General features: G+C 46.5%; 1 protein-coding gene across 1 annotated transcript in view; it reads left to right on the forward strand.

Moving 5' to 3' along the window:
• Positions 1-15,744, forward strand: part of LOC148518869 (alpha-2-macroglobulin-like) — a 177,452-nt gene that overhangs the window by 44,144 nt on the left and 117,564 nt on the right. The window contains exon 13 of the mRNA XM_088476898.1: positions 6,576-6,639. Within this exon, the coding sequence (XP_088333024.1) occupies positions 6,576-6,639 (64 nt within the window). The remainder of the gene's footprint in view (positions 1-6,575; positions 6,640-15,744) is intronic.

The following is a 15,744-nucleotide window of genomic DNA, read 5'->3' on the forward strand; positions in this document are numbered from 1 at the left end:
CTATCAGTGTGTACACCCAATATCGTTTGTCCTGAACTACAGAAAGTTCAAGGAAAATCTTCCACCAATATCGTTCATACAGCACATGGTCTAGTGCAAGGGTGGGGAACCTTTTTTCTGGCGAGGGCCATTTTGATATATGTGATGTCACACGGGGACGGGGTCACAATCATCCGTGATTACAGCAATGCCTGGAGCAGTGACGCTCCAGGCGGCACTGCTGCATAGATTCTGGCTGCAGGGCGCCATTATAGGCACTCTGCTATCCTGAGGCTAGCAGAAAAAATCTCCGAGGGCCAGACCAAATGATTCCGGGGGCTTTATACGACCCCCAAGCCTGAGGTTCCCCATCCCTGGTCTAGTGTGTATGAGCCTTTAGGGAGGACTGATCATCAGTCACCTAGCTGATCTCTGAACTGGAGTGCAGAGATCAGTAATATTACCTTGCACTGGATTTTTAGGGCCTGGAGGAAGTGGTGCACAAACCTCTGCAGTGACAGGAGGAAGTGGTGCACAGACTTTGGAGTGACAGGAGGAAGTGGTGCACAGACTTCTGCAGTGACTGGAGAAAGTGGTGCACAGACCTCTGCAGTGACAGGAGGAAGTGGTGCACAGACCTCTGCAGTGACAGGAGGAAGTGGTGCACAGACCTCTGCAGTGACTGGAGGAAGTGGTGCACAAACCTCCGCAGTGACTGGAGGAAGTGGTGCACAGACCTCTGCAGTGACAGGAGGAAGTGGTGCACGGACCTCTGCAGTGACAGGAGGAAGTGGTGCACAGACCTCTGCAGTGACTGGAGGAAGTGGTGCACAGACCTCTGCAGTGACAGGAGGAAGTGGTGCACAGACCTCCGCAGTGACTGGAGGAAGTGGTGCACAGACCTCTGCAGTGACAGGAGGAGGTGGTGCACAGACCTCTGCAGTGACAGGAGGAAGCGGTGCACAGACCTCTGCAGTGACTGGAGGAAGTGGTGCACAGACCTCTGCAGTGACTGGAGGAAGTGGTGCACAGACCTCTGCAGTGACAGGAGGAAGCGGTGCACAGACCTCTGCAGTGACAGGAGGAAGTGGTGCACAGACCTCGGCAGTGACAGGAGGAAGTGGTGCACAGACCTCTGCAGTGACAGGAGGAAGTGGTGCACAGACCTCGGCAGTGACTGGAGGAAGTGGTGCACAGACCTCTGCAGTGACAGGAGGAGGTGGTGCACAGACCTCTGCAGTGACAGGAGGAAGCGGTGCACAGACCTCTGCAGTGACTGGAGGAAGTGGTGCACAGACCTCTGCAGTGACTGGAGGAAGTGGTGCACAGACCTCTGCAGTGACAGGAGGAAGCGGTGCACAGACCTCTGCAGTGACAGGAGGAAGTGGTGCACAGACCTCGGCAGTGACAGGAGGAAGTGGTGCACAGACCTCTGCAGTGACAGGAGGAAGTGGTGCACAGACCTCTGCAGTGACTGGAGGAAGTGGTGCACAGATATCTGCAGTGACAGGAGGAAGTGGTGCACAGACTTTTGGAGTGACAGGAGGAAGTGGTGCACAGATCTCTGCAGTGACTGGAGGAAGTGGTGCACAGACCTCGGCAGTGACAGGAGGAAGTGGTGCACAGACCTCTGCAGTGACTGGAGGAAGTGGTGCAAGACCTCTGCAGTGACAGGAGAAAGTGGTGCACAGACCTCTGCAGTGACAGGAGGAAGTGGTGCACAGACCTCTGCAGTGACAGGAGGAAGTGGTGCACAGACCTCTGCAGTGACTGGAGGAAGTGGTGCACAGATCTCTGCAGTGACTGGAGGAAGTGGTGCACAGATATCTGCAGTGACTGGAGGAAGTGGTGCAAGACCTCTGCAGTGACAGGAGAAAGTGGTGCACAGACCTCTGCAGTGACTGGAGGAAGTGGTGCACAGACCTCTGCAGTGACAGGAGGAAGTGGTGCACAGACCTCTGCAGTGACTGGAGGAAGTGGTGCACAGACCTCTTCAGTGACAGGAGGAAGTGGTGCACAGACCTCTGCAGTGACTGGAGGAAGTGGTGCAAGACCTCTGCAGTGACAGGAGAAAGTGGTGCACAGACCTCTGCAGTGACTGGAGGAAGTGGTGCACAGACCTCTGCAGTGACAGGAGGAAGTGGTGCACAGACCTCTGCAGTGACAGGAGGAAGTGGTGCACAGACCTCTTCAGTGACAGGAGGAAGTGGTGCACAGACCTCTGCAGTGACTGGAGGAAGTGGTGCACAGACCTCTTCAGTGACAGGAGGAAGTGGTGCACAGACCTCTGCAGTGACAGGAGGAAGTGGTGCACAGACCTCTGCAGTGACTGGAGGAAGTGGTGCACAGATATCTGCAGTGACAGGATGAAGTGGTGCACAGACTTTTGCAGTGACAGGAGGAGGTGGTGCACAGATCTCTGCAGTGACTGGAGGAAGTGGTGCACAGATATCTGCAGTGACTGGAGGAAGTGGTGCACAGACATCTGCAGTGACTGGAGGAAGTGGTGCACAGACCTCTGCAGTAGGGATGCCCATCAGTGGTGGTACCATTGATGGTTACTATCGATTATAAAATAGAAAGTAGTCATCGGTGGCTACAAGCTATTAATTGTATGACCATCGATGGTTTCACCAACTGATGGTCATCCCTGTTTTTTGACTGACTGGCATGTGGGTCACTGAGAACATGGGGGCGGGGCTTCACATGTGTCATGGGTGGAGCTATGCGTAGAGTCCCAGCACTTTGTAAAAAGACAATTCAGTTATGCTTAGCCATCGATGGAGGGAAACCATCTGGTTCTCTCCCATCGATGGTAAAAGCATTCAACATTGGCCATAAACCATCGATGATTATGAATCAGCAATGGTTGATGGCCATCTCTACTCTGCAGTGACTGGAGGAAGTGGTGCATCTGCAGTGACTGAAGAAAGATTCATATGGTTAGGGTAGAGATACCGTAGGAAGTTCATCATCAAATGATGGGTAGCCTTACATCTTTAAAACCTTCTATGCGATAGTAACTAACTTTTGCATCAAAAGAATTTGATGGAAAAAACTGTTAATATTATTTGTGCATGCACAAAAAACCCTGTCCTGGCATGCGCAATACCCCTTCAGCGCGGCTGCTCAAGGATGGGGGTGGGATTGGGGGGCGATACTGGAACAAAGCCCGGAGCGGTAACAGTGTACCTGCAGCTTCATAGTCCCGGTGATACCTTACATTCAGCTCCTGGTGTCTTCATTCAGGCATGACTGCCACCCTCAGGTCCTGCTCAGACTCCTCCAGCAAGGTAATTCTTGGCAGCCAGCTCCTCTGTACCCAATCACTGCCCCCTAAGAAAATATCATCGAATCTTACGATTTGATGGTGGCAAACATTGGAAAGCCACCATCCAATGGTAAAAACACAACCATCAAATAATAAACATCGATGGTTTGAAACCATCACAATTCGATGTCCATCCCTACATCGGGGCTTCCTGTTGCACTGAATCCAGGAGGCAGCTTGTCGATCTGCACTTTATTTACTTATCAAGTACTCATTGATAAACTGCCTGCACCCCAAACAGATGAGAAAGACTACATAAGACTCGTTATATTTGCAAGTGGAGGGGAACAGTCCCAAGCGGGATGGCTCCTTAGTGATCAGACTTTGTGATCCCCTTTCTTTCACACTTCCCATATATATATATATATATATATATATATATATATATATGTGTGTGTGTATATATATATAAATATATATATGTATGTATGTATATACAGTCAGGTCCATAAATATTGGGACATTGACAGAATTTTCATATTTTGTCCTCTATTCACCACCACAATGGCTTTGAAATGAAACAAACAAGATGTGATTTAACTGCAGACTTTCAGATTTAATTTGAGGGTAATTACATCCAAATCAGGTGAACGGTGTAGGAATTACAACGGTTTCTATATGTGCTTCCCACTATTTAAGGGGCCAAAAGTAATGGGACAAACTAAACAATCCTAAATCTAACTTTCACTTTTTAATACTTTGTTGCAAATCCTTTGCAGGCAATTACAGCCTGAAGTCTGGAATGCATAGACATCACCAGACGCTGGGTTTCATCCCTGGTGATGCTCTGCCAGGCCTCTACTGCAAATGTCTTCAGTTCCTGCTTGTTCTTGGGGCATTTTCCCTTCAGTTTTGTCTTCATCAAGTGAAATGCATGCTGAATCGGATTCAGGTCAGGGGATTGACTTGGCCATTGCATAACATTCCACTTTTTAGCCTTAAAAAACTCTTTTGTTGCTTTTGCAGTATGCTTCGGGTCATTGTCCATCTGCACTGTGAAGCGCTGTCCAATGAGTTCTGAAGCATTTGACTGAATATGAGCATATAATATTGCCCGAAACACTTCAGAATTCATTCTGCTGCTTTTGTCAGCAGTCACATCATCAATAAATACAAGGAAACCAGTTCCATTGGCAGCCATACATGCCCACGCCATGACACTACCACCACCATGCTTCACTGATGAGGTGGTATGTTTTGGATCATGAGCAGTTCCTTTCCTTCTCTTCTCTTCCCATCACTCTGGTACAAGTTGATCTTTGTCTCATCCGTCAATAGGATGTTGTTCCAGAACTGTAATGGCTTTTTTAGATGTTGTTTGGCAAACTCTAATCTGGTCTTCCTGTTTTTGTGGCTCACCAATGGTTTGCATCTTGTGGTGAACCCTCTATATTCACTCTTGTGAAGTCTTCTCTTCATTGTTGACCTTGACACATATACATCTACCTCCTGGAGAGTGTTCTTGATTTGGCCAACTGTTGTGAAGGGGTTTTTCTTCACCAGGGAAATAATTCTTCTGTCATCCACCACAGTTGTTTTCCGTGGTCTTCCGGGTCTTTTGGTGTTGCTGAGCTCTCCGGTGCGTTCTTTCTTTTTAAGAATGTTCCAAACAGTTGATTTGGCCACACCTAATGTTTTTGCTATCTCTCTGATGGGTTTGTTTTGATTTTTCAGCCTAATGATGGCTTGCTTCACTGATAGTGACAGCTCTTTGGATCTCATATTGAGAGTTGACAGCAACTGATTCCAAATGCAAATGTCACACCTAGAATCAACTCTAGACCTTTTACCTACTTAATTGATAATTAAATAATGAGGGAATAGCCCACACCTGTCCATGAAATAGCTTTTGAGTTGATAGTCCCATTACTTTTGGCCCCTTAAAAAGTGGGAGGCACATATAGAAACTGTTATGTAATTCCTACACCGTTCACCTGATTTGGATGTAATTACCCTCAAATTAAATCTGAAAGTCTGCAGTTAAAGCACATCTTGTTTGTTTCATGTCAAAGTCATTGTGGTGGTGAATAGAGGCCAAAATCTGAAAATTCGGTCAATATCCCAATATTTTTGGACCTGACTGTATATATATATATATATATATATATATATATATATATATATATATATATATATATTATATATATATATATATACACATATATATGTAAAAAAAGAGCCAGTACATCAAGGATAGTCAAAATAGAAAAAAATATCTTTCCACATATAAATTGCATTAATGAGTTTTCAGTGCATCCAATTTAAAGTGCATATTCAAGAGAAGGCATATAGTAACATGGTATATATAACATGCATCAAGCCAGAGGGTACTCATCCATGGTAGCATGAACCTGGTTCCATCTAGAACAGTGACGCTCGACAGCAGCCGTTTCGGTGATGTCCAAACACCTTAATCATGAGCAGGTGTTTGGAGTGGACATCAACGAAACGACTGCTGTCGAGCGTCACTGTTCTAGATAGAACCAGGGCCCTGATTCAGAGCCGGACGCTCTGACAGAGCGCTCTCTCCGAATCAGGGCCAGCCTTCTGTTTGTTTTGAACGGCCTCCTGGCCGTACGTATAGCTGTTGGTGACCACCCACAGCTATAGCGAGTGGCCAGGAAGATGGTCGCGATGGTCCAGACCATCGGGCTTGCGACGAGACCCTTGTGGTAGGGTCTCGTTGCTGCAAGCCCCAGAGAGATTTCGGCTCTAACAGTCGTGATGTCAGTGGGGCCGTCCCCAAACGGAGGTATTCTCATTGGAACGCCTCCATCTGGGCAGCCACCCCTTGGTGGGCGTGCTGTCACTCAACATCGACAGCATGCCCCCTTTGGTGCGAGACCCGGAGCGACGGCTTGCGCATGCGCACTGGCACACCATCGACCCGGTTGCGAGCGCACAGCGCTTGCGACCGGGTCAGAATCAGGCCCTAGATTCATGCTACCATGGATGAGTACCCTCTGGCTTGATCATCGCAACCATCGGGCTTGCGACGAGACCCTTGTGGTATTTTTTTCTATTTTGACTATCCTGGATGTGCTGGCTCTTTTTTTACATGCCTATACCTTTATGTGCCTTGCACTCCCGAAACGGTCTCATTGGAACTATATATACTGTGTGTATATATATATATATATATATATATATATATATAAAATACAAAACAAAGGTTTCATGTCCTAATCATAGCCAGTAACCAAGTATCTCCTGATGCATATTTGGTTTGTTTTCCTATTACGTATGTTACTTTTTATCTACACAGGTGATGGCAAAGGGAGGCATTGTCAATTCTGGAAAGCACAAGGTGAAATTAATTCCAAATCAAGGTAACGTAATTATAAATTAATATAGTAAGTAAATTTGTGCATTTAATATTCATCTTCTAATGCCTGGTTTTAGCAAACCACAAGTGTTAAGGCAATTTGATGTAGATGAAATCACATGAAATGAAACAGAACTACAAGGCATACTTACCTACTGTGCTCTCCCAGAATCCCAGGAGAGTAGGGCAGCCTCCCGCATTTTGTGCACTTCCCGAGTAAAATGGGCGGACTGGGGGCTTGATGACATGATTCATCTTAAAACGAATCATTGTGGATTTGGCCCCTGCTGTTATACTGCCACATCTCCCACCGGGCTGCCCGGAGGGTGCTCTCTCAAAGTTGGCAATTATGTTGTATGGTCACAAACCACATTTGTGTTTTGAGACCTTGGTGAAAAATAAATTGTCCTATTTATCAAGCAACGGGGGAGGGGGGGGGCTGTATTTCATCCCAACTTAGAAAAATGGCACAGTCTGACTCCATTGCAAAACCACATGCATATGAATGGTTAACACAATTGAGAGGGGGTACCAAAGCCTTGTTAATGTTATTAGGGAGCAAACGCAAGCTATAGGTATGCTGCACTGAGACGCTTGCAGAGCATGAAAGTCTGCCTGCACCATCCACATTAACAGCAATAGCAGCTAATAAAACCACAACTACACCAACTTCTGCTTCGGTTACTCCACCAAGACAAAGTGGGCCTGATTCCGATATCTACGCTATTGCGATCACAACTGTGATATCTTACGGATCGCATTAGCGAAAATATGCTAATGTCTTCCAAAGTTTATCCGAGCATAGGGACACCCACTGCTGCCTTCTCATATCCATCCAACGACGTACATCAGCGCAAACATCGGGAACATGGACGCAGATCGGGCAGCCACAGTGAAGTCTGACCTGCCTCAAACACTGCGTTTCTCCTGACATGCAGATAGCTTTACGCACGCCCATGAAACTCCATTTAAACGATCACGACACGCTTGCGTTTACCTCACCCAAACGCTGACTACCTGTCAAATACTTTGCGGGTGAGTCTACTGTGCAAGTGCAATCGCAAATCAATTACTGCACGTTTGCATTGGGGCTTTCACGCATGCGCGATGGCTAAAAATTGCTCAATCTGCTTAAGTATCGCCGTTGCCACTATATATATATATATATATATATATATATATTATACTGTATATAGTTATACAGTATATATATATATATATATATATATATATATATGACAAACAAATGCCCTCACTTTGTGCTAATATTTTTTAAAAATAATACAAATTTAGAGTATACCAAATAATACAATAGATAGCTGCACCTTTCTCTTAATATCTCTGTTAGACAGATATGCAATAGATAGTAACACAAAAAGAAGAAAAAAGGCGCTCACAGACACATATTAAATACGAAAATGTATAAAACCAGATGTAGTACAGTTAATATAAGTAGCAATCTGAATGCTCAAATGAACCGTCCTAGATCATCTGTATTTATGAATTAACACTTGATGTAAGCAACTTCATACAGAAACTACTGCTTTTATGAAATAAAACATTATTTTATTGTATTTTTGAGGAAGTTTCTTATTTATTACTGATAGTGGCCATTCTGGCCCTCTTTTGGTTGTATTCTGGTGTAAGGGTATCTTTCAGTGAGACTACAAAGAACAATCGTATACCTTGAGAACGGTGTATCCATTTCCTCTAATGTCATTTTGAACCATAAAGATCAACAAGGACTCAATAATAAGAATATTTTTGGGAGAAAAAGAATCTACCATCTATTTCTTCATCTAGGACGGTTCATTTGAGCATTCAGATTGCTACTTATATTAACTGTACTACATCTGGTTTTATAAATTTTCGTACTTAATATGTGTCTGTGAGCGCCCTTTTTCTTCTATTTGTGTTAATATATATATATATATATATATATATTGTATTTATTGTAACTACATTTATTTTGCTCAAGTCTGGCAGGGGCATATTAGCGCGGGACTTGGCGTCTCACTCACGCCACGCAAATTGCGCTGCGTGGCTTATTGGGGCTAGATGTATGAGTACACATCTGTAGGTACATTACTAGAACCTCTAAATTGTCACACAGAAGTTAAATGTCCTCTTGTCAGACACGTGTTGGTCACATACTGTATGTGTCATAATAGGCCACAGGTACTAAATTTCATTCATCTTGCTGGCCTTTGCAGAGTTACTCTGGCGAGTTTACAACTCACTGCATATTACAACCAGTGACCGGTATATTTAACATTAAAAATATCTGGAGAATTGTGTTGGGGCGTGATAGGTATTACCGCCGGCCGCATGGCCGACGGTACAATTCCCAACAGCAGCAGCCCGGCAGGGGTGAAGATCCCAATCGTTAAAAAGTTAAGTATTGACTAGCCTAATTTTACCCCCTAACCCTAACCCTCCCTTAGGGGTACCTAACCCTAACCTCCCCCCAAGTGCCTATCCCTAACCTCCCTAAGTGCCTAAACCTAACCCCCCCTTCCCCGCTGACTAAACCTAAGTCTCCTGGGGGGAGCTGCCTAACCCTGACCTCCCCCCGGGGGTGCCTAACCGTAACCCCATTTCCCCAAAGCCTAACCCTCCCGGGGGAATACCCCCTCGGCTGTCCGCGCCGCACGTCCGGCTTACCTTTGTTCGGTATGCCAGGCGTCGGGCTCCCGGCGTATGGATAATGACAGGCGTCGAGTTTTCAACGCCTGTCATTAATACCTTGCCGGGATTAGAGAGTAGGGAAGCCAACGGTCGGCATTTAGACCGTCGGCTTCCGGACTACATCCCTTGTGTTGTGTCGCAGTGAGAGCGCTTGTGGTGAGATTCTAGCAAGCTTACATTAACTCGCATTCTATTACACACGGCGACTTCAGTCTCTCTAGAAACATGCCGGAAACTTAATAGTATACCAGCCTCGCACCCTATTACATTTACCCCTCTGTCTCTTGCAAATGTCTCTTTATAGCAGAAACATGGTTAAAGTCTATTTACATAATTCAGTTTCATCTAAATGCTTATCGGTTATCTACTCTCTGCTGTGGGGATGACCTAATATCTTGTCATGTGGCTTCTATAGTGCACTAAAGCTAAATCTGTTGAAGTAAATATAATTATACAATAGACACAGAATGGAGACTCCTTCATCCAGCTGCTACAGCTAAACAATATATGACAATATATAACAATATAAATATATAACAATATATACTTAAATATAACAATATATACTAATATATAACAATATATACTAATATATAACAATATATATTAATACCATTATATAACAATATCTACTAAAATATAACAATATATACTAATATATAACAATATATAATAATATATACTAGTTACATTCCCTATGTTCAAAGGAGTTGCAGTTTGAAAAGCATGTGAGTGCCGAATTTGTATGATATTTTTTTACTAGTATATAACAATATATACTAATACCAATATATAACAATATCTACTAAAATATAACAATATCTTCTAATATATGCCAATATATACTAAAATATAACAATATATACCAATATATACTAATATAAATATCGGAACTGGAAATAGAGCGCCTAACGTGCTTATATACCCATATATTCAAATACTTCTAACCATTCCTTCAAAAATATAAAATGCTAGGTGACGGATATAAAGTTCTGAGTGTGTAAATATAGTTCATGAAATTATAAAAACCTCTAGAAATCTCCAGATGATTTAGTACTCATAGTAATAGAATTTGATAAGAGACAAACATTTATATATATACTGTGTATATAATATATATATAATGTGCAATTCTCAGTGTGCGTAAAAAACCTTAACTATATGGAAAATTCAATCATACTCCAGTATGCATTTCACCAAGAATTAATTCATATGTGCAATAAAAAGTCATATAGTTATGCATAAATTATAAGACAATTTTTATTCAAAACAAAAGAACTATCCCCATATAAATTGGATAGTGTGTATAAAATCCCCCAAAAATAAATACACATGTATAAAACGATTTTTTAGAATGGATGTGAGGACATGGGATGTGTGTTACAAATTTACTGGCAGCATCTCAGTCATTGCAGAGATCAATTTACTTTTTAGTCCTTTTGTGTCCCCCCTTCCCGTCTCCTAGTGTATGTGTGATCATTCTCAGGACAAACATTTCCATTAGCATGTCTATTATGTACTGTAATATAATAATGTAAGTAATTGTAATGTTTAATACTGGATAAGCCTTGATGTTAGCCTGGTCCATATGTCTGTGTTATTTGTAACCACTAGAGCAAGGTGACACCTCCCAGAACAAAAGACCCTCTAAGTTAATTCTCACCTCCCCAGGGGACGCTCAGGATTTACTCCTCCTTCCATTTGCCTGTTTTGTGTCTCACGTGAATCTGGTAGCCCGAACGGAACCATCCCAGCAGGTGTTCGTCAGGGAAGTAATATCAGGAGGAGGTAGGAGAAAGTGACAGCATAAGGGACCCGCACCAATCAGGAGACGGTGCAACCCCCCCTGGGTGGTCACAATATCGTGGGAAATTGGAAGATTTTAAAACATGTCACCGAAGGCAACTCCAGATGTTAGTCGCTGACTTTGGCTAAGAGGCCTCGCTCTGCTAAGGTGCTAGTGGAACGCATCACCAGTTCTGTGGATTTATACTTTGGAAATTCTGCAAGAACCTATACGCTATTCATTGCTGTGTGTTCTGTGATTAGCTTCTACGTGTGGGGTCCTGGAAACGATTGAGTGGACTTATGCACTATTCACTGCTGTGTGATCAGTGATAGTTTCTACTGTGAGGACTGAGGGTCTCTAGCTATTTCGTGGAATTTTTCTGGGACATTGTACTCTACTGGGACTGCCTCTGTCTGGACTGCTACCTGTTTATTGCCTGTTCTCTGTATTTACCCCTTGCCATTACATATTATCTGTTGCTGTGTGCTGTGGAAAAATAAACCATCACGTTGGTTTCATCTGCTCGGTGTCTGGGTGATTGAGAGAACCCCGTATCCTCACATTTGGCGGCAGCGACAGTGGGATCATTCAGGCACCAGCTTTCAAGCATAAAGTCATAAAATACAGCAGGGAATGGATCCAGAACCACTATGCTACCGATACCTCAAGAAGGGCCCCCTGCAGGATCTCTGCCGAATAAAACAGGTTGAGTTTTATGCGCAGGACACCAGGAAAAAATTAATGGCAAAACTAGCCCAGTGGGACCAAGATCATCCAGCGGAGGAGGACGATGAGGACGATGTACCGGAGCAGACCGAGGGTCAGGGAACCCCGGCGACAACCGTTTCCGGGGCAATGCCTACCATGGGAGGGGTAGATCAGTTGCGGGAGTTGCTGGCAGCGCTAGGACAAGGAGCAGCGGTACTGGGGGCCGCCCTGGGAGCACAGACCTACACCCCTGTCCCACCAGTATCAGTAAGTCAGCCAGCCAGGCTGCGATATCGGGACATACCGCCTTTTGATGAGGCCAGCTCGGACATTGATAACCATTTGCAGACGTTTGAATCAATGATGTCTCTGCATAAAATTGAGGCAGCAGAATGGCCTCTATATTTGTTACCCAGTCTGAGAGGACGGGCGCTGGAAGCGTGCCAGGCTTTGAGTCCAGAACAGACATTGTCCTATGAGGAGGTCCGGGGGGTGCTGCTTGCCAGATATGCTGTGACTGCTGAATCATACCGCGCCAAGTTCCGGTCAATGTCATGGAAAGGAGATACCTCATTTACAGAGTTTAAGAACCTGTTGCGGCGGAACTGTGACAGATGGTTGGCCGGAAAGCAGGCACGCACTGTAGTGGAGGTTAAAAACGTTATTATCCTGGAACAGTTGCTTAACAAGATGCCCCCGGAAATTCGAGAGTGGGTGGCGGATCGGAGCCCCACCACTCCGGAGAATGCAGCACACCTAGCTGACGAGTTCACAGCTAACAGGCCCCGGTGGAGAGGAGCCAACCCAGTAGAGAGGTCAGCCCCCCGACGGCCCCAACAAGACCAGAATCCCTACCTGGCAACCCAGCGCCCGACCCCACTACACACCCCAGCTCTGCAAACGGCCAATGCAAGGCCACGGGGCCCTGCACTTCCAGAGCCTCAGCAGTGCTTCAACTGTCACCAGGTAGGGCATGTGCAGCGAGACTGTCCGCGGGGAAGAGGACCATTTCCAGGTTCCCGACCAGCTGTGCCCAGGGTAGCTGTGTGCCAGGAAACAACATTTGGGGGTTGGGAGGGGAACTGCATTCCTGATGCGCCAGAGGCGGAAGAAGTAGCATATCAAGTGGAGGTAGTAGCAGCTATTGGGAATGCTACCCCGGATAACATGAAAACCCACGTACAGCCTGTTAAAGTCAATGGACAGGAACTGCAAGGATTGAGAGACTCCGGACCCTCCATTACCCTGGTCTGACCGGAGTTAATCCCCCCCTGCCAACTATTGGAGAAACGGAAAATTAAAATCTCAATGGCCGGAGGGCAGATCACTGTTATCCCCATGGCCCGGGTACACTTGGATTGGGGCCTGGACTCAGGGGAAGTGGAGGTGGGACTTTTGGGTGGGTTACCCACCCATGTTATCCTGGGAAATGATCTGGGCAGTGGTTTGGCTAGTTATTTTGTGGGAGCTATCACCCGGAGCCAAGCGCAGTTGTTGGCGACAGCACCCGAGGACCCTCTCGGGCCAGCATCGGGGGTCTTGGTGGGATCAATGGCCACAACCCCTGACCTGTCACCGGTGAGTAACACTGAACCAGACTTGTTTGACTGTAATGGGAATCTGGGGGAGCTAGACAGGACGGCATTTAGGGAAGCCCAACGGACAGACCCTTCCCTAGCTAGTCTCCGCAGTGCGGCAGAACGGGCAGATTGGGGACCTCAGGGGGATCGCATCCAGTGGGAGGAGGGGAGACTGTACAGGGTGCCTGCAAAAGCAGACCCCTTAGAGCCCGAAGTCCTAAGGAAACAGTTGATTGTTCCCCAGCAGTACCGTACCCGGTTGCTAGCACTTGCCCATGACACTCCCTTAGCAGGCCACTTAGGGGTTCGTAAAACCCGTGCCCGGCTATTACGGCACTTCTTCTGGCCTGGAATAAGCCAAGCAGTAAAACAGTATAGGGAATCCTGTGAGGTATGTCAACGCCTCGGGGGGCCCCCACGTCGAGCTCCCCTACAACCCATGCCTGTCATAAGCGAGCCATTTAAGAGAGTGGCCATGGACATTGTTGGGCCTTTTAAGAAGCCGAGCCTAACAGGGAAGAAATACATACTGACCGTAGTTGACTATGCGACTAGATACCCGGAGGCAGTGGCCCTGGCATCCATAGATGCTGAGCATATCGCCCAGGCTCTCATGGATATCTTTAGCCGTGTAGGATTTCCCCAAGAAGTAGTTACCGATCAGGGTACACAATTTCAAGGGGACTTGCTGCAAACAGTATGGGACAAATTTGGGGTCCATCCCTTCCGCACGACAGCCTACCATCCCCAGACGAATGGGCTCTGCGAGAGGTTTAATGGGACCCTAAAGCAGTTGCTGCGGGCATATGCTGAATCGGAGGGGGGGGATTGGGAGAAGTCGTTGCAGCAGCTATTATTCGCGTACCGCGAAGTGCCGCAAGATTCCACTGGATTCTCCCCTTTTGAGTTATTATATGCGCGAAGGGTACGAGGGCCTCTAGACCTAGTCCGGGAAAGCTGGGAAGGGACATTCCAGGAACCTGAGGTTCCTGTCCTGGAGTATATAGTCCAAATGAGGGAGAGATTGCAGCGTTTGATGCAGCTTGCGCATGACCACATGCTGGGGGCACAGGAACGGCAGAGCCAGTACTACAACCAGCGAGCGCATGAAAGGGAACTAGATGTTGGGCAGAAAGTGATGGTTCTAGTACCTGCCCGAAAGCACAAGTTACAGGCAACCTGGGCAGGGCCCTATACCATCATGGGTCGTCAGGGCCAGGTAGATTATATTGTTGCCCTAGGTCCAACAGGGAAGCGGGTGGGTACCTACCACATAAATCGGTTAAAGGAGTATGTCACCAGAGAAATAGGGGCTGTGGCAATCTGCTGCCCACCTATGGATGACCCAGAGACTGACCCTATCCCTGACATTTTAGCAGCAACCAAAAAGGATCTAGGGGTAGAGGCAGTGCCCATAGGCTCACAGTTAACAGCAACCCAGGCCAGAAAGATGAGGGAGGTGTTGGAGGTAGAGAGACCTCAATTCACGAGCAAACCAGGGCGCACCCATGTAGTGGCCCATCATGTCGACACCGGGGTGGCTCGGCCCATTAGGCAACCCGCATATCGGGTGAGTCCAGAGGTGCTGGACATGATCAAAAAAGAGGTTGATGAAATGCTGGCACTTGGGGTCATTGTACCATCCACTAGTCCCTGGGCAGCCAGTGTAGTCTTAGTGCCTAAGAAGGATGGGAGCACTCGCTTCTGTGTGGACTATAGGAAGCTGAATGAGGTGACTGTGACGGATGCATACCCCATGCCCCGTGTAGATGAGTTGCTAGACAGGTTGGGGGCGGCTCGCTATGTATCCACTGTGGACCTTAGTAAGGGGTACTGGCAGATACCCCTTACCAGGGAGGCACAGGAGAGGTCTGCATTCAGCACCCCATTTGGGCTATTTGAATTTGCAGCCATGCCCTTTGGTATGAAGAATGCCCCAGCCACCTTTCAGCGTACAGTAGATCGCGTGCTGACAGGGTGTCAGGAGTTTGCCCAGGCATACCTGGATGACATAGCAATTTTTAGTGAGACCTGGGAGGAACATCTGCAGCATGTTGCCCAGGTGCTAGCCCGGATTAGCCAGGCGGGGTTGACTATCAGACCAGACAAATGTCAGATGGGGACGGCAGAGGTGTTGTATCTCGGGCACAGGGTTGGTGGAGGCCAAATTCGTCCAGAGCCGGCAAAAATTGAGGCCATCTTGAAGTGGCCTCACCCCACTAACCAAAAACAGGTACGTGCCTTCCTTGGAACGGCAGGGTACTATCGGAAGTTTGTGCCCCAGTACAGCACCATTGCCAAGCCATTAACTGACCTGACGACCAAAAAGTACACCCGAGAAATA

This window comes from Taudactylus pleione, unplaced genomic scaffold (genome assembly GCF_031769625.1).
Source record: "Taudactylus pleione unplaced genomic scaffold, aTauple2 ptg000198l, whole genome shotgun sequence".
NCBI classification, from domain to species: domain Eukaryota; kingdom Metazoa; phylum Chordata; class Amphibia; order Anura; family Myobatrachidae; genus Taudactylus; species Taudactylus pleione.